Here is a 27,701-nt window from a genome sequence, read left to right as displayed (position 1 = left end):
ATATATCCACTAGTATTTATGCAATTAGGTTTCTCAGCTGTTAGACTGATATACGTGGATATCTCTTTGAACTGTTAGTAACAAAGATATGCCAATGTACGAAACAAGCAGAGTTTCAGAAGTGTTTCTTTCAGTGCTCAAAAACACCTACTCTCCCATAAAATATATTTGGTTTTAAATCATGTTCTCAAGAGACAAAAATAAAGTAGTCTTTGGTAAAAGTAACACAGTTAGTTTACTTACAAACTTAATGTATTCAGCTTACAGGTATATTGCTTATCAATCTGGTTACAGATAGGATTTGAAGTAGTGGGTTGCTGTGAGTTTTCCGGGCTGTATGACCATGTTCCAAAAGCATTATCTCCTGACATTTCACCCACATCTATGGCAGGCATCCTCAGAGGTTGATGGGTGAGATTTATATATTTGTGGAATGCCCAGGTGGGAGAAAGTATTCTTGTCTGTTTGAGGCAAGTGTGAATGTTGCAAATGGCCAGCTTGATTAGCATTTAATTGCCTGGCAGCTTCGAAGCCTAGCTGGATGAGGGCTGGAGGAATCCTTTGTTGGGAGGTGTCAGCTGGCCCTGATTGATTAGAATTCCCCTGCTTTTTGAGCGTTGCTTTTTATTTACTGTCCTGATTTTAGAGGGTTTTTTAAAATACTGGTAGCCACATGAAGTAGTTTTTCTGAGCAGATAACACAGGGCATCTTTCTTATAATCAAAGTTGCTATTTCCAACAATTCAAGCATGAGAAATAATTTGGAACTGAGATAATATATACTGGTGATAAATTGAACGACAGTCTTTGCAAATTTTTTCCAGTTCTTTAAAGTGCCACACATCCCAAGGGGAACATGTGAATCTGTCTGCATCCTTATTCTTTTTGTTACAAAATAGGACACGTTGAATGACTTTGGACCCAGAAAAGAAATATAAAGTACAGCTTGTTCAAAACTCATTTCTGAACATTCTCTGCTGTCAAAATCTGCCAGTGATCATTTAGAAATGGTTAGCGTGCCTTGGGGGCAGAAGAGTTTTTCCTCCTAACCCGCTTGTCCAATGAAATAGTTTTCTCTATGTAGGTTTTCACCCACACTAATTGGATCTTGGGTTTCTTCCGCTGAATTGTGTGTCCTTTTATTTCCTGAACAGTACAATCACACAGCTACTGCTGTCAGTTCTTACATCAACAAGCCTTTTGCCTCTTTTTTGCCGTACAAAACATATTTTTCTTCTTTTCTTACGATATATTTATAGGTGAGAGCTAAGCGAGGATTTCATGCTGTGATGGATTGTTAAGTCTTTAACATGCCATAGACGGGTTTTTTGTTGTTGTTGCAAAGAGGTATATGTGTGTGTTTGAAATGTGCCGCAGCTATGCAATTCTGCATGCGTTAAGTGTAGTGGTGTCAATTCCTGCAAAGTCTATATTATGGCCTTTTCCTGAATCAGGTATTAGCTTCAGAAAACCACTTAAAGATGAACGACCATAGCCATCCATCCAAAGGGCCTTGTAAAACTACAACTCCCCCTTACTGCAATGCTGATATGCGATGTTATTGATTTTAAGGTGCAAAATATGGAGTCAAAAGTGGGTCTGGCTGTGTATGATTTTTTATACCTCCCTCAAATGGGGAAAGCAAATCGAAGTGTCTAAAGTCCTGAGTTTGAAAAAGTTTTAAAAGTACTATATATACTTGAGTATAAGCCAAGTTTTTATTATTTTAATATTATTCAGTCCTTTTTTGGGGTGAAAAAGTCCCCCTCGGCTTATACTCAACTCAAAGTTATTTATTATTTTACCCTGTTATTATTATTATTTTAATTACATTTATTATTTTTACTCTATTTATTATTATTATTATTACATTTATTATTTTCCCTTTATAATTATTACATTTATTATTTTACTCTATTCATTACTGTTATTATTACATTTATTATTTTATTCCATTACTGTTAGTAATACATTTCCATTATTTTACTCTATTATTATTATTATTATTATTATTACATTTACTGTTTTACTTTCTTTATTATTATTGGAAGGATATATTCACATTGAAGAAGGTTAGAATAATGATTTAATCAGAGTTGGACAGTCTTATCTTAAATTACAGTTTTATGTAAATATTCAAAAATCATTTAACCTATTGATGCCTCAATTAATGTAATTTTATTGGTATCTATTTTTATTTTGAAATATATCATTACCTGCTGCATTTCCCATACTCAATTCAGTATGTTTCCCCAGTTTTTTCTGTGGTAAAATTGGGTGCCTCAGCTTATATTTGGGTTGACTTATACTCGAGTATATATGGTAACTGTGCTGCCCATTCCCACCCTTAATACCATATACATATATAAGGTAGATAGTCAATTCTGGAGGTTTTGAGGAAAGGCCATTCATACCTTCTGTAGGGCCAACTAAAAAAAGGAACCCTTAGGAGGGCAAAGGGTCATAGAACTACTTTTGATGGGCCATATGTGTCCTGTGGGCCACATTTGACCTACCATTAGTATCGATTCTGGAAGAGGTAGGGTTGCCATGCAAATAATAAGACAGGGCTACTATACCTTTAGTAGCTGTATAGAGTAGAGAATCTCACAAGGGATGTATCCACATTGTAGAATTAATGCAATTTGAGACCACTTTAACTGCTGTGGCTCAATGCTATGGATTTTTGTCATCTTTTGTGCCCTTTGGTTATTCTCTATCTCCATCCTCCTGATAAGTCTGTGTGTGTGTGGAGGGGGGCTCCAAAATGCATTTTCATTTTGTCTTCCGTTTCACTCGGGTTAATCCTCATCACTCCCACATTGAGCAATTGACACACTTGGGCAAATACTTACGTTTTGTCTTGCCGAATGCTTGCATGGCTGGAATCACTAGGTTGCTGTGAGTTTTCCGAGCTGTGTGGACATGTTCCAGAAGCATTATCTCCTGGTGTTTCGCCCACTTCTATTGCAGGCATCCTCAGAGGTTGCGAGGTCTGTTGGAAACTAGGCAAGTGGTGTTTATATATCTGTGGAATGTCCAGGGTGGGAGAAAGAATGCTTGTCTGCTTGAGGAAAGTGTGAATGTAGCATTTAATGGTCTTGTAGCTTCAAAGCCTGGCTGATTGCTGCTTGGGGAGATCCTTTGTTGGGAGGTGTTAGCTGGCCCTGAATTATTCTTGTTTGGAATTCCACTGTTTCTTATTAAGTTTTGATTTCAGTGGGATTTACTCTCAAATGGGCCTGAAGCCTCTAAGGATGCATCTACGCTGTGGAATTCATGCAGACTGACACCACTTTAACTGCCATAGCTTAATGGTATAGAATAATGGGAGTTGCAATTTTACAAGGTCTTTAGCCTTTTCTGCCAAATAGTGTTGGTGCCTCAACAAATGACAACTCCCAGGGTTCATTAGCACTGAGCCATGGCAGTTACAGTGGTGTCGAAATACTTACAGGTTCTCTTCCTCCAGTTCTTCTGCGTACCAACAGCTTTCAGGTGTCCCTAGCAGAAAGAGGCCTTTCTCATTTCCTCATACCTGCGTTCTGTCATCTTGAAATCTCTGTCTTGAAATTTATTCATGCAAAGCAGATGTCCTGAGACTGAACAATGCATCATTTTCATCTCCCTGTGGTCTTCATGCTGCTCATATTTTTTATTATTTTACTGGGCTAATCTGATGATTCCCTTGGACACTTGTGCCACTAAAGCCTTTCTGAATGGTTTTAGGATTACATAAACCTGGAGTGGCACATCGAGACTTAAGCAGCCAGAATGTGCTGGTGAGAGAAGACAGGACTTGCGTCATCACTGATTTTGGCCATGCCATGACTTTGCCCGTGTCCAACGAGCGGTTCACAGCAGGCCCCACAGAAGGCATTGTACACAAGGTATCTCCTGCACTGCTCCACCAAAGATGGGATCAGAATGGGAAAGCCATCTTGGAGAGAAGTAGTATCACGTTCAACAATAGTCGACTGGGGAGGGGGTGAATGGGGAACTGCTGTTTCCTGCTCCTCCATTCTCAGATGCTAGGGAATCAGTAGAAGGAGCCAGACATGTGCACTAAGACTGGATCTATACTGCCACGTAGTGGATTCAGAAACTGGATTTGTTGGCAGTGAAGAGGGGGCCTAAGAATGCATCTAGACCAGGGGTCCTCAAACTTTTTAAGCAGAGGGCCAGGTCACAGTCCCTCAAACTGTTGGAGGGCCGGATTATAATTTGAAAAAAACATGAATGAATTCCTATGCACACTGCACATATTTGATTTGTAGTGCAAAAAACACTTAATACAATACAATAATTAAAATGAAGAACAATTTTAACAAATATAAACTTATTAATATTTCAATGGGAAGTGTGGTCCTGCCTTTGGCTGATGAGATAGGATTGTTGCTCTTGTTATGTGCTTTCAAGTCATTTCAGACTTAGGTTGACCCTGAGCGAGGGCCGGGTAAATGATCTTGGATGGCCGTATCTGGCCCCTGGGCCTTAGTTTGAGGACCCCTGATCTAGACTGTAGAATCTATTTGATACTACTTTAACTGCCATAGCTAAGGAATCATAGAAGTTGTAGTTTTACATCAGGGGTCCTTAAACTAAGGCCCGTGGGCCAGATACAGCCCTCCAAGGTGACTTACCTGGCCCTCGCTCATGGTCAACCTAAGCACACAACAACAACAATCCTATCTCATCAGCGAAAAGCAGGCCCAGGCTTCACATTGAAATATAGCATAATTATTTCTTGTTCTAGGCAGAGATGCTCCAAAAGCATCGTGATCTGTTTACCCACCTTCTTTTCAGGTAGGGGCCCCACGCTACATTGCGCCTGAAATTCTGGATGAAAGCCTGAACCTGCAAGACTTGGGGTCAGCACTGAGGCAGGCGGACGTCTACTCCCTGGCCCTGGTGTTATGGGAAATCCTCATGAGATGCTCAGCACTCTTCCCAGGTGAGTGAGGAAGGAAGGAAGGAGAGAGCCAGGACCACCACAGTTCATTCATAACTGTAGTTGTTTTAGCTTATTACCTATCTATCTTCATTTCGCATGATATCTTCAAGCTGACCTTTTAGCAATCCCTTTTGTTGGTAGACTGTGAGATCAGCTCATTCCCACTTTACCCTTCCTCTTGGCAGTGTTAATCAATAAATACTGTGATTTCACATACTTCACCTCTTCTTCACCCCTGCCCTTTGGAAACCAATACAGCAGACTCTCCATTAAGAGGAAATCCAGCAACCAGCAAAAAGGAAAAAAAATCAAAGAACTAAAGCCTATTGTATTCACAAAGCTACTTTTATAATACAGTAAAACTGTGTTACATTAAGTTTGTCTTTGTCTTAATTTTCCCTTAATTAATTAATTTCAATATTAATATCAAGTCAATTCTGAGTTTAAGGCAGTGGTTCCCAACCTTTTTTTGATCAAGGACCACTTTGACCATTGACCACATTGGTACCAAAAGGGTTACAAATCACTTTTTATTCAACTTTAGATTTAGTTTGGTTATTTGGGATCCTGATTCAGAAAATTGCATTGGATAGACCACATTAGCTCTAGTTTCTGATACAGAACATACAGAATTCATTAGTCGCCATCTGCTCGCCCACAGAAAACCATATTTAATAATCTAGAGCCATGGACCTTATTTTAGGTCTCGCGGCCCAAAGGTTGGGAACTACTGGTTTAAGGTATAGCATAGGGTATAGTGTCAGACCTATATTTAATAGCAACTCTCAAGCAACCAGAAACTGCATTTATCTGGCATTTACCAATCTTCATGGATGCCAATTAACGGAGAATCTACTGCATACTTGTATATTTGCCACCCACTCACCCTTCTTGGTGATAGCTTCTAAAGGAGGGAAGGCAAAGCGAACTGCCTTATCTGCTCTAACAATAAGGCTTTGATTAATTCACTACACAGTCTTAGTCATTCCCTCTTATACAAGTTACTCTTAAGATATGTTGTGCTGTTTGCTGGATTCAGTACCAAGGTGGTAAAGGGATACAACTGATCATAGCAAAGCATTCGCCGGGGCCATGGGACGGAGACAGTCCTGGTTGCCATTACGAATGAACTCCGTCGCCAGTCTGACAACGGTGGATCCGCGTTATTGGTACTTCTCGACCTTACTGCAGCGTTTGACACCGTCGACTACGATCTAATGATTCACCGTCTTGCCATGTCCGGAGTTTGCGGTCAGGCCCTTAATTGGTTCAGCTCATTTCTCCGGAACCAGAGTCAACGCATGGAGTACATGGATCAAGTCTCCAATAGATCCCCCCTCCTATGTGGGGTTCCCCCAAGGTGCAGTTCTCTCCCCTCTTCTCTTCAACATCTATGTTAGACTCCTTGCTAGTTTGGCTCGGAGTTTCAGCCTGGACTGCTACCAATATGCGGATGATACCCAACTCCTTCTGCGCCTGGAGCCTGGAGGAACGTCAATTCCAGACAATTTCACCCGATGCCTGGAAGCTCTGTCGAACTGGCTACGTGCTAGCAGACTGAAGGTGAACCCGGCAAAGACTGAGATTCTCTGGCATGGCCGCCCGGCAGGTCTGACTCATCCGTTACCCACCTTCGATGGTGCCGCCCTATCTCCATCGACCACTGTTAAGAGCTTAGGTGTCATCCTGGATTCACAGCTGACAATGGAAGCTCAGATTGCTGCTGCCAGCAAACAGACCTTTTTCCATCTACGACAAGCGAGGCAACTGGCACCCTACCTATCTGACGAGGCTCTGGCAACTGTCATCCATGCCATGGTCACGTCTAGGCTGGACTATTGCAACGCCCTGTATGTGGGCCTTTCTATGTCTATGACCCGAAAGCTCCGTATTGTTCAGAATGCGGCAGCCAGGTTACTCACAAGGATGCCCATGAAATGCCATATAACACCAGTGCTGCAGCATTTACATTGGCTTCCAATTGAGTACCGTGGCCTGTATAAGATGTTAGTTTTGACCTTTAAAATTCTTTATGGCCAGGGTCCATTGTACCTTAGGGACCGCCTCTCCTTCTCCCATCATCGGAGGTCACAACAACCAGCCCAACGTGACTTACTCTATATACCGGGTCCTAGAGAAGTGCACTTGGAAAGGACCAGATGCAGGGCTTTTTCTATTTCTGCCCCTGCCTAATGGAATTCCTTGCCATCCTATATGAGAGCCATGCATGACTTAGGACCTTTTACTTTAGCACTTAAGACCTGGCTTTTTACTAGAGCATTCGATCTCTGTTAATTTTTAATTGTATGTATTTTATCTTTTACAATTTACCTGTAAATTGCCTACATTCTTGGATGGAGGACGATTAATAAGTAATTAAATATGATGATGATGATAAACCTTGGGTTGTTGTAGGTTTTTCGGGCTGTATGGCCATGTTCTAGAAGCATTCTCTCCTGACGTTTTGCCTGCATCTATGGTAGGCATCCACATCCATTAAATATGGTTTAAATGCCTGCCATTGATGCAGGTGAAACATCTGAAGAGAATGATTCTAGAACATGGCCATACAGCCCGACAAACCTACAACAACCCAGTGATTCTGGCCATGAAAACCTTCAACAATACAGTAAAGCATAAACAAATAAGAGATCCCTGTTCTGCTTGTTACTTGGCTCTGACTTGGATAGCACGGCATCTGTGGTAGATTTAGGAATGGTCCCATTTTGTGTCACAGGGCTCAATGTCCAAAATCTGGCACCATGGTTTTTTCTCTCTCTTTAGGACATCCCATACATGCAAACATGATTATTCATGAAATGATTGGTAATGCTACCACCTAGTGGCATATCACAAGCATAGTAAAAATATCTTTGATGTTTGGTTTTCTGTTTAGCTTCTTAAAATGGAGATGAGCTCATTGTAGATTCCTGGAGTGGGAGAATATTATCTGTGTCGCTGAGATTTACATAAGCTTTTTTAAATTCCCACTTTCCTGTGCTTTTTCTTAACTCTAAGGACCCTTTCACACTAACATACTCATAGTAGTATCATTCCACTTTAACTGATCATGACTATATAGAATTTCTGAGATCTGTGGTTTAAGGAGTGGCATTTGGGATTTTTCAGTGTTTCTCCAAAGTGCAAGTCCCATGTTCCACAGAACGAAGCCGTGGCCATTAAAGTAGAATCATGGCGCTATAACTCTGTAGTGTGAAAGTGTTCATATTGCTCCCGAGAAGATGCTTCACACATTGCCTTGAGAAGTGTCATTTTCAATAGCTGTGGAGGGCCCTGCTTTGGAGAATGAAAATTGGGATCTGAATCGCACCTTTATCAATACTGGGATTCCTGAGAAACTGGCGATGTCCTTATGCCTTGGAGATCCATTTTCATGGTGCTCCATTAAAGGACATTATGGGAAAGTTGTCCAATGTGCAAAACAAATACACAATGCTGCTTGTACACCAGCTATAAAACTATTGGTCTGTCTGAGGCCCCTTCTACACTGCCATATAATCCTGATTGTCAAAGTGGAAATGCCCATTATCTGCTTTGAACTGGATTATTTGAGGCTATACTACCATATAATCCAGTTCAAAGCAGATAATCTGGATTATATAGTGGTTCTCAACCTTTGTTCCTCAAGGTGTTTGGAACCTTAGCTTTATAAAGCCCAAGCCCTCATGGCCAACTGACAGGAATTCTGGGAACCAAAGTCCAAAAACCAGTTTTGTGCTTTGAACTCAGTTTGCAGAAATGCATATTGAGAGAGAGTCAGCATGGTGTAGAGCAGGGGTCCTCAAACTAAGGCCCAGGGGCCAAATATGGCCCTCCAAGGTCATTTACCTGGCCCTCACTCAGGGTCAACCTAAGTCTGAAACGACTTGAAATCACACAACAACAACAACAACAACAACAACAACAACAATAACAATCCTTTCTCATCAGCCAAAAGCAGGCCCACACTTCCCATTGAAATACGAATAAGTTTATATTTGTTAAAATTGTTCTTCATTTTAATTACTGTATTGTTTTTAAGTGTTTTTGCACTACAAATAAGATATGTGCAGTATACATAGGAATTCATTCACTTTTTTTCAAATTATAATCTGGCCCTCCAACAGTTTGAGGGACTGTGACCTGGCCCTCTGTTTAAAAAGGTTGAGGACCCCTGGTGCAGAGGTTTGAGCATGGAACATTTTGTGAGTCACATACTCTCAGCCTCCAAAGTTGCCATGATAGGGTTGCCTCAGGGTCACCATAAGTTGACACACAACAACAAGTGCAAGCTGAGGACAAAATAGGAAAAAGGGAGAAAAAAAACCTGGATTTTTTAAAAAGCAGTTGAAAACGTGTGGATTCATTATTCCTGTGACACCGAGAGACTTAGCACATATTAAGAGTATAACAATGGTTCCTTTTGTAAATAATATAACTGGTAGAATCCTTACCCTCAGTGGTTTATAATATTTGCTGGTTTCATTTCCCAGTTACTTATGGAAGAGCTAAAATGGTGGGAGGAAGTTGAGGGAATGACGGGAAAATGACCAATGACTTTCATTGGAGTCATATTTGGGAAACAGTGACTTAATATCTCCTGCCCATAACCTTAGTCATAGTGAAAATCATATTTCCTATCTTACAGTCAGAAAGTGTATACGTAGGTGGTCCTCATATACTGGTAAGGCCAGAACACCTTGAATGATTTTGCATGACAAAGAGGGCATTATTTGTTTTATAATAATAATAATAATAATAATAATAATAATAATAATAATAATAATTCGACTTGAGTTTGACTTGGGATTTTTGTGATTTTGTGATATAAAATCCAGCACATATATCTTGTTTGCTGTGACATACTGTTTTTCTGTGTCAGTAAAATAATAATAACAACAATAATAATTTTTATTTCTTGCCCGCTTCTCCTCACGGCTCGAGGCAGGTTACAACATTGCTAAAACATATATTCATAGAATCATAGAGTTGAAAGAGACCTTATGGGCCATCCAGTCCAACCCCCTGCCAAGAAGCAGGAATATTGCATTCAAAGCACCCCTGACAGATGGCCATCCAGCCTCTCTTTAAAAGCATCCAAAGAAGGAGCCTCCACCACACTCCGGGGCAGAGAGTTCCACTGCTGAACGGCTCTCACAGTCAGGAAGTTCTTCCTAATGCCCGGATGGAATCTCCTTTCTTGTAGTTTGAAGCCATTATTCCATGTCCTAGTCTCCAGGGAAGCAGAAAACAAGCTTGCTCTCTCCTCCCTGTGACTTCCTCTCACATATTTATACATGGCTATCATGTTTCCTCTCAGCCTTCTCTTCTTCAGGCTAAACATGCCCAGCTCCTTAAGCTGCTCCTCATAGGGCTTGTTCTCCAGACCCTTGATCATTTTAGTCACCCGCCTGTGGACACATTCCAGCTTGTCAATATCTCTCTTGAATTGTGGTGCCCAGAATTGGACACAATATTCCAGGTGTGGTCTAACCAAAGCAGAATAGAGGGGTAGCATGACTTCCCTGGACCTAGACACTAGACTCCTATTGATGAGGCCAAAATCCCATTGGCTTTTTTTCTGCCACATCACATTGTTGGCTCATGTTTAACTTGTTGTCCACAAGGATCCCAAGATCTTATTCACATAAAAACACTATTTAATATACATATATTAAAACTTATTTCCTACAAAATACATATTAAAATACTCAAAAAAAGAGATTAAGCATAAGATGCAAAAAAGAGATTAAGCATAAGATGCAAGGGTAAGCTTGCCGGAAGTCATCGTTCTTCACTTGTGTCTTAAATTGCAACCGCTGATCTAGCTGTCAGAGTTCTTCTAGCAGGTCGTTCCATACACTTCACAGGGCAACCGATGACAGTCACCAGTCGGGTTCTGGCATACATACTTAACAATAATTTCCAGAGTTTATTACAGTCTGATCTGGAGCCTTCCCAAGCTCCCACGCTAAATCCGTAAATAATAAGTCTTCTCTAGGGCAAGCCTGCTTTATCTGTAGGTGTCTGCGACTTTAAGGCCAGCTCCCCAATTTTCGGATTTTAGGTGAGACTTCAAAAATGAACAAAAGCAATGAGCAATATAATGAATCACATCACAAGCTACCTTTTGGAACTGTAATGGTAATGTGTTCCTGTGGAGGGAGAGGCTTTCAAGTAAGATGGGTAACTGATTACTTCCGACAATTATAATTGACAGCTCTGCACAGGAGCTGACACATTTTCCATGTGTCCCTTCCTGCACAGGGGCCAAAAAATGTCAATTTGGTGGCACTCATCACAGCAAGAGTTAATTTTGATAGGTTTCCCCCCTCCCTTGACCTAAATAAAGTGGCACTGTCCTCCTTCACCTCCAGGTGGTGCTGGTGTGGAGGACCCTTGCAAAAATTCTGAGCGCATGGAAAGAAACAGCCAAACATTTAAGCCGCTGCATGGAAATGATGCTGGGGAACAGGCCTGAAGATGCAACACAGTGCTGCGTGGGCAGCAAACATGTCACGCCAGGCAAACAAAAGTCCCATTTCCCTATCAGCCTTTCTTATTGAGTGTGGCTGTGGCAACATATAGTGATTCATCATCATCATCATCATGGAGCTCCCCGTGGCGCAGTGGGTTAAACCTTTGTGCTGGCAGGACTGAAGACCGACAGGTCGCAGGTTCGAATCTGGTGAGAGTATGGATGAGCTCCCTCTGTCAGCTCCAGCTCCCCATGCGGGAACATGAGAGAAGCCTCCTAAAAGGATGGTAAAATATCAAAAACATACAGGCGTCCCCTGGGCAACGTCCTTGTAGATGGCCAATTCTCTCACACCAGAAGCGACTTGCAGTTTCTCAAGTCGTTCCTGAATTTTTTTTAAAAAATCATCATCATCATCGTAGGCAATCCCAATATGGCCCTGAGAAGGTTACTTTGAGCAGATTCTTCAGAAATGAGAATAATAGGATAATAAGGATATGGGTGGCACATGGATCGTAACACATGGTGAGATTGTAGTAGACTCTCCATGGGGATTCGCTCATGCTGGATAAGTCTAATTTCTGGTTGCTTGGGAGTTACTGTTAAAAAATGAGCCTAGCTAGTACTATACCTCATACTATACCATACCATCCACTCTGGATTGATTTTATATTCATATTGGAATGCAGTAATTAAAAGCAAATTAACAACTTCATCAGATGGGCCACTGGAATGTTACACATTGTGTTGCCGTTGCAGCCGGATGTGCCAGTTCATCTATACTTTAGTGATGGAGCCCCACCGGAAGTTGCTTTATGTCATGGGATGGGAGCCAGCGGGCTCCATTGCAGAAGAATAGGCCAACTAGTGCATGCCACCGAAAAGTACCCCATATGATGAGGTCATAATACAGATTAAGACAAACGTAATGTATCACAGTTTTATTGTATTATAAAACAGCTTTGTGAATGCACTATGCAATTTTAGTTAAAATGTTATGCTGTTTGCTTGAGGTGCAGTTAACTGTGTGTCTACTTATTGGAAATTCCATAACCTATTGGAAATAACTGTACCACAACCTTATTGAAAAGGTAAAAATGATGTCACATCCGTTTGGCAAATGTGAATCTCCATGAACATGTGGAGACCATCTTTTGAAAACCACTAGTTAAGAAAAGCATGACCTTGTTAAAAGTCAGCTCTTTGAACAAGTGATATAACCATTCATGTAATGGCACACAGGTAACTCAACTGTTAAACTGAAGAACCATGTCTTTAAACTGGCAAGGATACAGACATGCCACTACAAAAATGTATTGGGTTAGCAGAGGATGTTTGCTTCTTTGCAGTTGTAATTTCTCAAAAGATATACACTTTCTTGAAACCTCTTAGTTAAAATATGCAATCAGAGATTTTAAAAAACAGTCTTCTTTGAAAAATAACATATCTTGTTTACTCACAAACATCTTGTATTAACTCACCATACAGGCACATTTCTTATTGAAGTTCAGTTATGGATAGGATGTAGTTCCCTGTGTTAGGAACACAGGATACCATTCTTTAAATCAATAGTCCATAATCTTTAGGTATAGATGTACTCACTGAAGTCCATAAATCATATTTCTCTACTAAAGTCTAAACACCAACATGCAGAGGCGGCCCTAGGTAATTTTCAACGGTAAGCAAACAGTATTTTGCCCCCCCCCCCCCCCAACCAATCATTGATATATATTTTCTGATTATCGTGGGAGTTCTGTGTGCCATATTTGGTTCAATGCCATCATTGGTGGAGTTCAGAATGCTCTTTAATTGTAGGTGAACTATACATCCCAGTAATAGTTCACCTTGCCACATTTGCTCCCTTGCCTGGCCCGCTTTGGGTCCGGAGGCGTGCCTGAAGACCGTGTGCACCAAAAGTCACCTCTTCTCCTGACTTTCTCCTCAGCCATTGGGACCGAGAGAGAGAGAGAGAGAGAGAGAGGTGGAGATGCCCACCTTTCCTGAAGGTAGGCGCAAAAACAAAGGAGGGAGCGGAGGTGGGAGATACCTCCAGCCGGAGGGGCTCTCTCTCTCTCTCTCTCTCTCTCTCTCTCTCGCTTGGTCCCAATGGCTGAAGAGAAAGTCAGGAGAAGAGGCGACTTTTGGTGCGCACACTGGGGTCTTCAGACACGCCTCCGGACCCGAAGCAGGCCAGGCACGGCAGCTCCGCCCCTTGGCCCACCCGTGGATTGGGGAGAGGAGAGGAGACAGGTGGAGCACCAGGGGATCGGGAAAGGGAGCCGGTCATGGGGAAGGGATCGAACGCGGAGAACGATTGAACGCCGGCTCTGCTTGCGCACCCGGTGGCCGGGTGGAGCAGGAACGAGAGGGGCTAGGTGAGGCTCAAGGGCCCGGCCCCTTTGGGAAGAGGATCGCCCGGCAGCGAGACAAGAAAGCAGAGGCTCCCCCCGGACTGCTAGGGCTGTTGTGAGCTGAGGGGGCGTTCCTCAAATGGCAATTGAGGGGCATTTACAGAGGCGCTTCTGCGCCCCTGGCAAAAAAAGTGTTCTGCGACCGCTTACTTCACATAATGGACGAGCTGCCCCTGCATGTATAAATATGTGAGAGGAAGCCACAGGGAGGAGGGAGCAAGCTTGTGTTCTGCTTCCCTGGAGACTAGGACGCGGAATAATGGCTTCAAACTACAAGAAAGGAGATTCCATCTGAACATGAGGAAGAACTTCCTGACTGTGAGAGCCGTTCAGCAGTGGAACTCTCGGCCCCGGAGTGTGGTGAAGGCTCCTTCTTTGGAAGTTTTTTTTATATATGTTTTTATTGTGAATTTTTAAGTATATAAAAAGTGGTGGAACAATTGGGTTGGGATAGGAAAGTGCAGAAGAAAGAAAAGATAGGGAGGCCCGTAGAGTAGGGCTTCCCTACAAACAAACAAAAATGGGGAAAGGAAGGGGGGGAATATACCTCACTCTCTCATCCTCACACACACTCATTCGCTTGACACATTCACCCGAAGGGGATTCTGTCCGTTTTGTAAGGCACTTCCAAGTTGTCCAGGGGTGGTTCATATTCTTCACCTTCTTGAGACTATTGTCTTTTCTTCTTGTGGAGAGAATGAAGTCCGATTATTATTTAAGTTTTGCCTTCTTTTATTAAGCCAACAATTTTATTTTATTTTCCGGGAAGTTTGTCTAATAATATTATCGTTGATATTATTATTATTATTATTATTATTATTATTAGTATTTTACGTTTTTATTTATTTCTTATTTTATTATTAATATTATTAATTAATTAATTAATTGTTATTGTTATTACTAGATATTCCTTTTTAACCTCCTCTAAGTATTGGAGGAAGTTACTCCAGTTTGTTGTTTTAGTCGTGTTACTCTTTTGGGGTATTCTTTGAGTGTAGCTACATACATTATAGAAAGTTTAATATCCAGTCTAGCCTTTAAAAATGACGATGGGAGAATACTAGGAGTTTTGGTTAATACAAACGGTCTTAAAATTTTAATCTGCAATATATATGCGCCCAATGGGGGCAAAGGAAAATTTATCCAGAAATTAAAAGGGTATATCTTTGGAAGCTTTTAAACAGAGGCTGGATGGCCATCTGTCAGGGGTGATTTGAATGCAATATTCCCACTTCTTGGCAGGGGGTTGGACTGGATGGCCCATGAGGTCTCTTCCAACTCTTTGATTCTATGATTCTATGACTCTTGGGAATTGCCCCAGCTTTTGGGAAAAGCTTTTGGCACTTTGGGACTTTGGTTTTTATCTTGGTTTGAGCCTGAGCTTTCTGAGCCTGAGTTTCCTCAGGACAAGGAGGATGATGGGTTACAGATTTCTGAACATGTGCCTTTCCAGAATAGGAAACTCCAGCATTATGTCCCAGAAGCACTTTATTAGAGTTTTAAGATTCTCTGCACATTGCACTTACCCTGAAATCCGACATCCCACCTGTCACACCCAGCACTTTTTAATCTGTATCCATTACTTGGCCCGGCCCTAGTTTCATTGTGCTATGGTGTATTGTTTTGTTGTTTTATTGTTTTGCTTTAATGTTCTTGATTTTGCTTTTGGCTGTATTTGCTATGCTACTGTTGTTGAGGCCTTGGCCTTTGTAAGCTGCATCGAGTCCTTTGGGAGATGCTAGTGGGGTACAAATAAAGATAATAATAATAATAATAATAATAATAATAATAATAATAATAATAATAATAATACTTTATCCCAGATTAATTCTTTCCCTATTATGTCTTCCATTTCCGTCCTTATTTTACCATAATAGTTCTGAATTTTGATACAATCCCACCAGATGTGGGAGAATGAGCCGACCCCCCCCCCCCCCCCATCCACAGTTGTGCCAACATTTGTTTGAGACATTTCCCATAATGTGTGCAAATTGGGTGGGAGATGATTTGGGCTTCTTGGATCCTCAAATGTTTAATTTTAGTAATATTGTCAATCCAAGACCCAATTAATTTCTCATTGAAGCTTTCCTCTTGTTTCCAATTTTCTACAAGGGTTGTTTTTGTTTTGTAAGTTAAGGTGATTGATTCCTCATAGAGTAGCCCAATAATCCCTTTGTCTATTTCTACTTTCCTTTTTTAATTATTCTGTCAAGTGGGGTTTCTGCTACTTCTCTTCTTTTCATGGCCTGAGCTTTGCTGGACAGGTCTAGCCACGCTATTCAGTTTCCATGACCACATTTGTCTTTTATCTTACCCCACTTTATTATTTCTCCATTGGGTTCCATGAGGTCCCCTATCCTTTTGATTCCAGTGTCCTTAAGTGCCCTAATTATATCCCTGAATGTCTTGTCCTTATTTTCCAAGGTTTCCCATGGGAAAGGGTTGCTTTTGTTTATTTGTAATTTATTGTGCCATTTTCCCCAAATTAACAACGTTGATAAACAGGGGCCGACATTTAAGTTCTTTAAGTCTTTTCTGTCTATTCTCTCTCATTTACGTTCCCCTTTGCCAACTGTTTGCCGGGTGGAGCAGGAACAAAAGGGGCTAGGCGAGGCTCAAGGGCCCGGCCTCTTTGGGAAGAGGATCGTCTGGCAGCGAGACAAGAAAGCAGAGGCTCCCCCCGGACTGCGCCCCTGGCAAAAAAAAAGTGTTCTGCGACCGCTTACTTCGCGTAATGGACAAGCCGCCCCTGGCAACATGAATCCACCTCCACTGAGGTCTGATGCAAACTGAATGCAAAATGGAGTCCTAGTCTGAACATGCTCAGCACAATCACATGTCTGTAACACCTCCCACACCAAGGAGGTAGGCCAAACTGGTAATCAACATACACATAGAATTTGTTGTTGTTCATTCGTTCAGTTGTTTCTGACTCTTCGTGACCTCATGGACCAGCCCACACCAGAGCTGCCTGTTGGCCGTCACCACCCCCTACACCTTCAAGGTCAATCCAGTCACTTCAAGGAACCCATCCATCCGTCTTGCTCTTCCTTTTTCCTTCCATTTTCCCCAGCATCATTGTCTTCTCTAAGCTTTCCTGTCTTCTCATGATGTGGCCAAAATACTTCATCTTTGCCTCTACTATCCTGATTGATTGAGAGAAAGAGTCAGGCTAATTTCACTGGGAGTGCATTCCATAGATGGGGGCCACCACTGAGAAGGCCCTGTCTCGTGTCCCCATCAATCGTGCTTGCGAGGGTAGCGGGATGGAGAGTAGGACCTCCCCAATTATTGTAAACTCCGAGGTGGGTCATAGAGGGAGATACGTTCAGACAAGTAAACTGGGCTGGAACCATACAGGGCTTTATAAGTCAAGACCAGTACTTTGAATTGTGCTCGGAAATGGACCGGCAGCCAGTGGAGCTGATGAAGCAGGGGGGTGGTATGTTCCCTATAAGTCACTCCGGTGAGTAATCTGGCTGCCAACCGTTGAACTAGTTGGAATTTCCGAACAGTCTTCAAAGACAACCCCATGTAGAGTGCACTGCAAAATCTATTCAAGATGTAACAAGAGTGTGGACCACTGTGGCCAGATCAGACGTCCCAAGGCATGTAAGTTGAGGGCCACCCTTTGCCCATCTTGCCCTATCTTCTGCTATTCTTTTCCTCCTCAGAGAACATTGTCCCTGACTTCCAGCTTGCCTATGAAGCAGAACTTGGCCGTAATCCCACATACAGTGAGTTGTGGAACCTGGCTGTCAAAGAAAGAGGAAGGCCAGCCATTCCTCTGACTTGGAAAAGAACTGGTCTGGTAAGTGAGACTGCAATCTTACATTCAGTTATTGGTGTATGAGCCCCAATAGCAGATTGTACCTCTGAGTAAATATGTGCTGGATTGATTGGGCATTTTGCTATCTAAAAGAATCTTCTTACACCCCCTTCACTTTTAAAAAGAAATATTTTATACAACTAATTAATTGATCGATGAGGTTTTTTTGTTTTTTACTTTTTCAGTTATTAAAAGAGAATAGCATGATATTCTTAAAAGTGAGTGTAATAAAAATACAGTGAAATATCATATTGGGAGGGGCTGTGGTGGTGCAGCGGGTTAAACCACTGTTGCAGAACTTGCTGATCGGAAGGCCAGCAGTTCGAATCCACAGACAGGGTGAGCTCCCATTGTTAACCCCAGCTTCTGCCAACCTAGCAGTTCGAAAAATGCAAATGTGAATAGATCAATAGGTACTGCTTTGGTGAGAAGATAATGGCGCTCCATGCAGTCATGCTGGCCACATGACTTAGGAGGTGTCTATGGACAATGCCAGCTCTTCAGCTTAGAAATGAAGATGAGCACCACCGCCCAGAGTCAAACACAGCTAGACTTAATGTCAAGGGAAACCTTTACCTTTATATCATATTAGGGATTTGTCTACACCAACATAATTTGGTACAATCCATAGTAATCTGCCCTGGAGTCTCCAGATTAGTGCCATACATAAATTATGAAAGTGACTCAATGTCATATTGATGGTCCAAACACCATCAATATGACACCATCAAGCCCTGCTGGCAATGGCTTTGTTTGCATTGAGGCCATAAGGAGGGACCCAGTCATGCAATCAGTGATAGGGGATAGCCCAGTTACCCCATCATTATTGGTCACAGGGCTGGGTGGCTTCTTACAATTTCAAAGTGGGACTGTGCTGAGGCCGAGGATGCTGGCTTTGAACACAGCAGCAGCAGAGAACCCAAGGAGATGTAAACCTTTGGAATGAGTGACTGCTTGGCTAGTGGTGCATCTACACTGTAGAATGAATGGAGTTTGACAATACATTAACTACTATAGAATCATGGTAGCTGTAGTTTCACATGGTCTTTAGCCTATTATGCTGAAGGGTGTTAGTGCATCACGAAACTACAACTAGCATGATTCCATAGCATTGAGCCATGGCAGTGAAAAGGGTGTCAAACTCCATTCATTCTACAGTGCAGATGCACCCTCGGTAGTGGATGGTAAGTGCTGCCAGCTATCAGCGCTTGCCGCCACCATGCGATATGGCTGTCCACACTTCCAGGATATTCTGGAGTAGTCTTCCAGATTTCTAGAAGATGGATTTCAAGCTAAAGAAGTGGAAGTGGCCACAAGTCGTGTCATCTGATTGTAGTTCAATGTGAGTGAGAGTTTTTTTAAATTTGTGTAGACAAGTCCAGGGATAAGAAGCATAATAAATCCAGGACCAAGCTAGACATTACAAGTCAGATTTTGCTAAAAACCAAAGCCAGATGTATATAACAGCCTCTCTAAGGGGAAATCAAAGAAACTTACTTAAAAGTTATGTAAGTCTGTAACTTTGAAGAGAATAATTCTAGGGGCGATTTTTTCATGTTTTTCAAGTAAGGAGATTGTTCCTGTCATGTGCTTCTAAAATAAAATTTGACCCTCAAATCCACTTAAATATTTCCAAGGGCTGGTTAAAATACTGTTATGTAGATCCTAATGGAAAATGAAAGTTTCTTCTAATTAGATTATTTATGCATATCCTACATTTTCTTTTCCAACATGAAAGCTACATCCGCCGCATACTGAAATCGTCACCACAGTGAATAAAGGATGGAACCTATTGACTAAGTGTTTCTGGAAAATGAACTAGTAGTCAGCTTATAGGACAGCGGGATTTTCAGTGTGTTTTCAACTTCTTTCAGGTGGTGTAGTGAGAAAATGTATCAGATTTGAAATGCGGTTACCAGAAATTGGAAACTGAGTTTAATATTGCAAATAATCGTTTGCTTAGTGTTTGGCTCACACCACAGTTCTCAGGCCCAACATCCCAGCTCTGTAGCTATCAATATTTCCTTACTGCCTGACCCAGTGCTTCCTAGTGGTGGTGGTTGTATTGAATTTGCTTTGGGATGTAATCCAAATTTTAAAAGTCCTATTATCTTTGAATTCCCACTAGAGTTGGTAATGACGCAAGAGAAGGTGGTTGTTCCTTTTCTCTGAAATTCCCTTCCCAGACAGACCAAAGCCTTTTTATTCAACAGAATTAAAAAACTGCGGCCACTTGGGCTCTTTTCTCAGGCCCTCTTCTCTCACACCATCCTATACTTCCTTCCTTCACTTTCCTTCCTCCTTCCATTCATCCCTTCCTTTCTTACCTCCCACATTCCTTCCCTTCCACCCTTTTGTCCTTCCTTCCTTTCCTCTTTCCTTCCTCCCTCTCCCTCTTTCTCCTTCTCTCTTTTCTACCTCCCTCCTTTCCCTCCATCCTTTCCTTTTCCTTCCTTCCTTCCCTTCCCTTCCCTTCTTCCCTTCCTTCCTTACCTCCCTTTTTCTTCCTCCGCCTTCCCTTCCCTTCCACCCTTTTGTCCTTCCTTTATTCTCTTTCTCCTTCCTTCCCTCTCCCCCTCTTTCTCCTTCCTTCCCTTTTGTCTTTCCTTCCTTCTCTCTTTCCTATCTCCTTCCTTTCCCTCCCTCCCATCCATCCATCCTTCCCTTCCTTGCCTCCCTTTTCCTGCTTCCCTCTTCCCTTCCCTTCCACCTTTTTGTCCTTCCTTCCTTCTTTCCTTCCTCCTTCGCTCTCTCCCTCTTTCTCCTTTCTTCCCTTTTGTATTTCCTTCCTTCTCTCTTTCCCTTCCATCCTTCCCTTCTCCTTTTCCTTCCTCCTTTCCTCCTGGGGGATATTTAGCTGGGAGAAGAGACAGTTGAGAAGGAACATGAGAACCATGTTTCAAAATTTCAAAGGGTGTCCCATTGAGGAGGAAAGGGAAAACTGACTTTCTGCTGCTCTAGAGACCAGGGCACAAGGGAGCAATGGGTTCAAATGGCAGGGAAAGATATCTGACTGAAAAGATTTGGAAGAACTTCCTGAGAGTAAGAGCTGTTAGAGAGTGGCATAGGCTGCCTGGGAATGTGGTGGAGTCTCCTTCTCGGGGCTTTTCTGCAGAGGCTGTCTATCAGGAGTGCTTTGATTGTGCCTTCTTGCATGGAAAGGGGTTGGACTGGATGGCCCTTGGCGGTCTCTTCCAGCTCTAGGATTATATATCAGGAGTAGGCAATACAGGGCCTAATGGATACACCTCTTCTCTCCCATCCACCATCTCATCCTGACCAAAGCCAACCCTTTTGGGATCCAAACGTTTCCTGTCTATCCTTCACTTTCTTCCTCCCAAAGAGAAGAGGAATGGGAGGAAGGGGCAGGGAGGGGGCTTGGGGAGAACCCTTTCCCTCCTGGCCCGCCCACCCTGCTCTGGCCCAGCCATGTGGCCCCCAAGTTAGAAAGTTTGCCCATGCCTGCACGAGGGGGTGCAGAGCCATTTTTAACAACTTTTAAATTTATTTTAGAATTTTCTTTTTATTGAATCATTTTAAGAGTTGATTTAGTTAAATTATCTTTTAATTATTACCTTTTGTATGTTTTTAACTATGCCACTTTCGAAGTTTTTAACCTCTTTGTATCCCAACCTGGAAAAAATGGGATGCAAATAAAATCATCACCATTAGCATCCAAGATGCTGAGCTTACTGGGGAGCAGGACTGACATATTGGATAGCTCTTTTAAAGTGCAGACTAAACCCCAGAGTGGATTTACATGGCAAACCTTAGTCACTACTGCTTCTGCCACAGTCACAAGCCTGCCTGGCCACCACAGAAGCCCAGTTCATAGTATCAGGAACGAACAATAGTAGAGAAGCTGGAGGCTCAGGGTGGAGCCAGAAGCCAAAGCTGCCAAGTGAAGATAACAGGAATTTAGGCATCTATAGTCATCTGTGTTGCTAGAAGTATTCACAGGGGAGGAGACAGGTTGGTGAGGGCACCTGCTGGTATGTTTTATCTAGCAAAGGGGTAGAAGAAATCTTTGGATCCAGCCTGGTTCATCAAATATAGGAAGAGCTATATATGAGATCTGGGTGACTGAAGATAGTAAAACTGTAAGAGTGAAAATCAGGAAAGCAGGGATAGATGACAAAGATAAGACGGAAGGCATAAGGTGGGGCATTGCTGAAGAGGGCTCCTGAAGGCCATTATCTATACTGGATATAAGGAAAGAGGGAAGCTGATATATTTCACAGCTCATGTCCGTTTTCTAACTGCACTTGCAGGACTTTCCAGATGCAAAGAAGGGCAGGGATCTTGCTTCCCTTTTTATACTTGAGTAGAAGAGGGTTATTTCAGCAGGAGTCGCTGGCGTGATAACTAACACCACTTGGAATCCACTTTGCTATACAGGGCAGCAGGAATCTTGTCTTCTTCTGCATCCAGTTGCCCGTTGTCCCATACTCTGAAGTCCTGTAGTTGTCTGGTCCAGCTGTCCCCCTTCTCTTGTTTCCCCCCAGGTTGCTGTTTGCCTACAGGAGCTCCTAGAGGACTGCTGGGACCCTGAACCAGAAGCTCGACTGCAAGCTGAGTGTGCCCAGCAGAGACTGCAGAGGTTGGGCACTGAGGATCTGGCACAAGATTGAGATCGGAGCACATTATGCTTTGCACTATACTGTTAGGAGGGCCCTTTTGCCAAGAACAAGAGGCCCTTAAGGAAAGTCCTACCAGGGATGGCTTCTCAATAGGATCCTACGAGGGTTGAATGAAAAGTAATGCCTCTACCTTCGTAACTCCTCAACAGATGGCAGTACTGGTATGCAGCAGGTACTGGCTTGTTTAGTAGACTCTCCTCTACAGTTCCATTTTGGCGGGAAGCCTTAGCATTGAATGGTTGTGTTGTTAAAGTGTGAATTATGGAACCCTGTGCAGACAGTCAGTCAATGCGACTTAAGCACTGTGCAGTCATTGAATTCTTGACAGCAGAATATGTCACCCCAAAGGAGATTAATTGGAGAATGCAAGCTGTTTATGGTGATTGTGTTGATGTAAGTACCGTGTGTCGTTGGGCAAGTAAGTTTAAAGATGTTGAAGTGGGAACATCTGACGTGTGTAACAAACAAAGAGTTGGATGTCCTTTGACAGCAACCACCGAGTTTCACAAGCAAAAGGTTGACAGATTGATTCAGAACGATCGTCGTATCACTCAGAGAGAAATTTCAAACATAATCGGCATTTCACAAGAACTTGTGGGTCACATTATTGCTTTGCTTGGCTATCGGAAGATCTGTGCACGATGGGTTGCGGAAACAGAGTGTTGACTTCTTCCGTGACAGCTTCAAATAACTTGTTCATCATTGGCAGAAATGTATCCAATTGTCTGGTGATTATGTGGAAAAATGAATAGTGGTAGTCAAAGAGCACATTCTAAGGATTGTTTCTGTGTTTGATTTATTAAAATATTCCCATCCAAACCCAAGTAACGTAGGTGGAGGCATTACTTTTCATTCAACCCTTGTATCTAGAGTCACCACAGTGAAGTGGATATGTTCCTTTACATTTCTCACATTAATTGTTGTTGTTAATTTCTGTCAAATTGACTGTGACTTATGATAACCCTATGAATGAGAGACCTCTCTATCTTTAATAGTTCTACTCAGGTTGCAGAATCTAAAGGGCTGTAGCTTCCTTGATTGAGCCTGTATATCTGCAGTGTGGTATCTTTTCCTCCTGCCTTCTATCTTACTAGACATTTATGCCTTTTCTAGTGAGTTATGTCTTCTCATAATATAGCCAAAGTCAGAACTCCTCAGTGTAGTCATCTTGGTTTGTAGGATTGATTTGCTCTTGGGTCCATTTGTTTGTCTTTTTAAGCTACTTGCAGTATCCATAGAATTCTTATTTAGCATCATATCTCAAATGAGTTTGTTTTCTTCTTATCAGCTTTCTTCACTACCCAGGTTTCACAACCATGTATAGTCATGAGAAACGTGGTGACATGGATAATCCTAACTTTAGTATTAAATGATAAATCTTCACACTTCAGTATCTTATCTAGTTCCTTCAAAGCTGCCCTTCCAAGTCCTAGACTTCTTCTGATTTGACTGCGGTCTCCATTCTGGTTAATGTCTGAGCCAAAGTATGGAAACTCTTGAACTATCTCAATGTATTCACAAACCGCTTTAAAGTTATGTAAATAATGCTATAGAAATAGATTTGAAAGTCCATGGGTAATGCGTATCAAAGGAAGGGCTGGAGGCCCAGCCAAGATAGCTAATCCTTAGCATGTGGTCTTGTTGTGTGCAGGGAGAAGGAGACGTGGCATGAGAGAGGAAAAATGAAAGGAAGAGGGAGAAAAGAATGAAAGCACAGAGAGGAGAGGATTGAGATGAAGGGATTGTGTCAATGTCTTTATGATGATAGACCCTATTATTCTGCCCACTAAAATCACTGTCTTATTTGTCAAAATAATTTGCAGTTTCTATTCCTTGAAGGCTGTAGAAATGTGTGTGTGTTTGTGTACTGTGCACCTGGGTATGTGGCTACAAAATATCTTGGCTTGATGTATTGTCGAAGGCTTTCATGGCTGGAATCACTAGGTTCTTGTGGGTTTTTTCGGGCTATAGAGCCATGTTCTAGAGGCATTTCTCCTGACGTTTCGCCTGCATCTATGGCAAGCTTCCTCAGAGGTTGTGAGGTCTTGGCTTGCATTGCCATTTGTTTGAAAGGGTTGATGATGGGTATGTAAGGTAGAGCGTATGGGGTGCAGTGAGGATCTTAAACCTAAAATAATCTGCAGAATACTTTCCCCCATATATCTAGATCAGGGGTCCTCAAACTAAGGCCCAAGGGCTGGTTATGGCCCTCCAAGATCATTTACCCAGCCCTCCCTCAAGGTCAACCTAAGTCTGAAATGACTTGAAAGCACACAACAACAACAACAACAACCTTATCTCATCGGCCAAAAGCAGACCCACACTTCCCATTGAAATACTAATAAGTTTATATTTGTTAAAATTGTTCTTCATTTTAATTATTGTATTGTTTTTAACTGTTTTATGCACTACAAATTAGAAATGTGCAGTGTTCATAGGAATTCATAATTTTTTTTTCAAATTAAAATCTGACCCTCCAACAGTTTGAAGGACTGTGACCTGGCCCTCTGTTTAAAAAGTTTGAGGACCCCTGATCTAGATAATACTTGTAGCTTTCACAGTGGCCTGCCACAACCGTTGTCAGTATTGTCATGAATGATCCCCTGACAATGGTCTCTCTAACATTTGACAGAATGCACTCTCTGTGCATACAGATGTGCAGAATGCCCACAGATGTCAGAAGGGACCCTTTTTGCCAGGTCTAGAAGCTCTCTGCATCAACAAATGTGCTCAAGCAGAGAACTTTTCAAAATTATGGTTCAATTTATTCTCGACAGCTATCATGGCTAGAATCACTGGATTGTTGTAAGTTTTCTGGGCTGAGGTCACAACCTCTGAGAATGCCTGCCATAGATGCAGGTGAAACATCAGGAGAGAATGCTTCTGGAACATGGCCATACAGCCTGAAAAACTTACAACAACCTAAAAATATGGTTGCCTAGCAGCAGTGTATAGTGAGGGTCATGTTTTATTTTTCTGTGCCATTTTGTGTGATGTATATCACCAGGATTTGGTTACTGACCTTAAAAGAGAAAGTGGGGTCACTCTGTGTCCGACCACTACAAGCCGATTCTTTCAAGTTATCTCTGAAGGAATAGGGCCTTTTGTGATTGTAGTTGTGACCATGAGGTTGAACACTCATACACTAAAGTGAGAGACAGAAGTTTCCTTTTAAACTGTAGCCTCTGGCTTGTAATCCTGTACTCGTTGAACCCAGAGGTACACATATTTCTTAACAGAGATATGTATCTTTGTGCTGTCACTCTGACTTGATGGAGAGCTTTACATGAGATTATGAGGTTTGATGCTGATTTGAGTGCCATTTGGAGGGATGATGCAGAGGAAGAGTTAAGCCACCTGTTCAATTCTGACAGTTTCTAACACTAGTATCTTGCAGCAGCTCTAAGAGTCAGGTGCAAGCCAATATTAGAAGGTTCCCAGCTATGTCCTGTATTCTCTGTTCCTTTCCACTGAGATTAATTGATCTTCCTCATGCTATGGAGAGAGTATTTCCTCCCCTTTCTTTATAAGTAGATTTTGCTTTAACCACACATTCCCAGAACGATTGCCCTGTATTTTTGTCTTCTGATAGTTAACTCCAATGATTTACAGTGGCATTGAATGAGCATGTGTGACAGGTCTAGAAGCTACTTCTGTGCCCTGAGAGCCCTCTGGAAGCCACATGGACTTGTCAGAAATAAAGTAGCCCCTAAAGTGGCCAAATGTTGATTTTTTTAAGGTTAAAAAGTAGAGGTAAGCTTTGCAACCTGTTTTAAAAGTAACTTAATGCATGTTGCTGCTTACAGGAGTAGCAGTTCTAGCCCCCCCCCCCCCCAAAAAAAAAGAAGAGTTGGGGAGTTTTAAAAAAACAAACAAAAATTGAGAAGAATGGCCAACTGGGAAAAGTGATCAGCAGCGTTGTGCTAAAATAATTAAGACGGAAGGTATGGAAGACACCAGTCCTGGGTAATCTGGAAGATCGCAAGAAGATGGCATAAGACCCCTAGGGGAGATAGGGCAGAATACAACTCTTCTTCTTTCTTCTTCTTCCTCTTCCTCCTCCTCCTCCTCCTCCTCCTCCTCTTCTTCTTATTGTTAAGTAGCTTCTTGGCAAAGACCACCAGCACTGACACGATGATCCTCTGCCATCAACCGCTGGACTGGCCACGTTATTTCAATGCCCGATCACCATCTCCCAAGAACAGAAAATGGAAGGTTGGTGGACTGGAAGAGAGATTTTAAGATGGACTTAGAGCTAACTTTAAAACTGTGGCATAGACACCGAGAACTGGGGAGCTGGGGAGTCCTGGCCCTCGAGCATTCTAACTGGAGTTCAGCTGTGACCAATAGTGGTGTGAAATTTGAAGAGGCATGAATGGAGGGCGAAAGGGATAAACATGTCAAGAGGAAGGTGCATCAAGCCGACTCTTGTTGGGACTGCCTTCCCTTTGGAAATCAACGTCCTCACCGCGAAAGAACATGCAAATCAAGAATAGGTCTCTACAGTCACCTACGGATCCAGCATCAAGACCCTGTACTTGGATGCAATCATACTTGGCCATGAACGATCGCCTATGATGATGACAGAGGGGTCAAGATAGAAGGACATAGAGGGAGGATGCTTCAGGTCACTCAAACTCTCCAACCCTATTACTTTTGTCCATTGCGAAGCATTCTTCACTCTTCAGGGCTAAGTTGTTGTATTTCCAACAGCCCCCATTTTCTATATTTCTGTAATGGATCCCTTTCAATCCGAATTTTATACTTTACAGAGGCAGCTCTTACAAAAACCCCAGATGGTTTCCTTTCAGGCAAGTGAAAAGGTTCAGTCCCTGTTTTCTTTAATGTCTCTGCAATCTTTCACACAGTTTATCATGCTCTTTTGTGGGTCCTGCTTCATGGCCTCGACTTTACTGATTCAGTTTTCGGATGATGCACATCTTATCTCTCTGCCTGGTCATTTAGTGTAGTAACTGGAGAGCAAGTATCTTCTTTTCCCTTTTTGGTCGGGGTTCCACAAAGCTCTCTGTTCTGGACCCTTGTTTGTATTCTCTTGCTGCACTATCTTTAGGTAATCTTATCCATTCATATGGGTTTCAATGTCATTTTTATGCTGATGATACGAAGCTGTATTTCCTGACTCTAGTATTTTCTTTTGACATTGAGCATCGTATTACAGTATGATGCTCTGTTATTCCAGCATGGATACTTCATAGCCATTTAAAATTTAACACTGCAAAAGTGGAACTGTTTATTTTTCCTCTAAAACCTCTTCTTACAGCATACATTCTCAATCAGTTTTAATAATTTTCCCATTTATCCTATGAAAGAAGCACATTTTTTCTTTATTTTTGACTCATCTTTGTCTTTCACGCTGAGGACATAGCAA

At 42.2% G+C, this 27,701-nt stretch overlaps 1 protein-coding gene across 1 annotated transcript in view; it reads left to right on the top strand.

Annotated features, from left to right (window-relative positions):
• AMHR2 (anti-Mullerian hormone receptor type 2) overlaps positions 1 to 22,588 on the top strand; it is a 37,949-nt gene extending 15,361 nt beyond the window's left edge. The window contains exons 7-10 of the mRNA XM_060762850.2: positions 3,730 to 3,890; positions 4,807 to 4,954; positions 17,518 to 17,654; positions 22,178 to 22,588. Coding sequence (XP_060618833.2) covers positions 3,730 to 3,890; positions 4,807 to 4,954; positions 17,518 to 17,654; positions 22,178 to 22,303 — 572 coding nt within the window. The 3' untranslated portion in view covers positions 22,304 to 22,588. The remainder of the gene's footprint in view (positions 1 to 3,729; positions 3,891 to 4,806; positions 4,955 to 17,517; positions 17,655 to 22,177) is intronic.
• Positions 22,589 to 27,701: the final 5,113 nt, after the last annotated feature.

The sequence above is a fragment of the Anolis sagrei genome, chromosome 2 (genome assembly GCF_037176765.1).
Source record: "Anolis sagrei isolate rAnoSag1 chromosome 2, rAnoSag1.mat, whole genome shotgun sequence".
Taxonomy (NCBI): domain Eukaryota; kingdom Metazoa; phylum Chordata; class Lepidosauria; order Squamata; family Dactyloidae; genus Anolis; species Anolis sagrei.
Note: the sequence above shows the minus strand (reverse complement) of the source record. Positions and strands in the feature narration are given on the sequence as shown.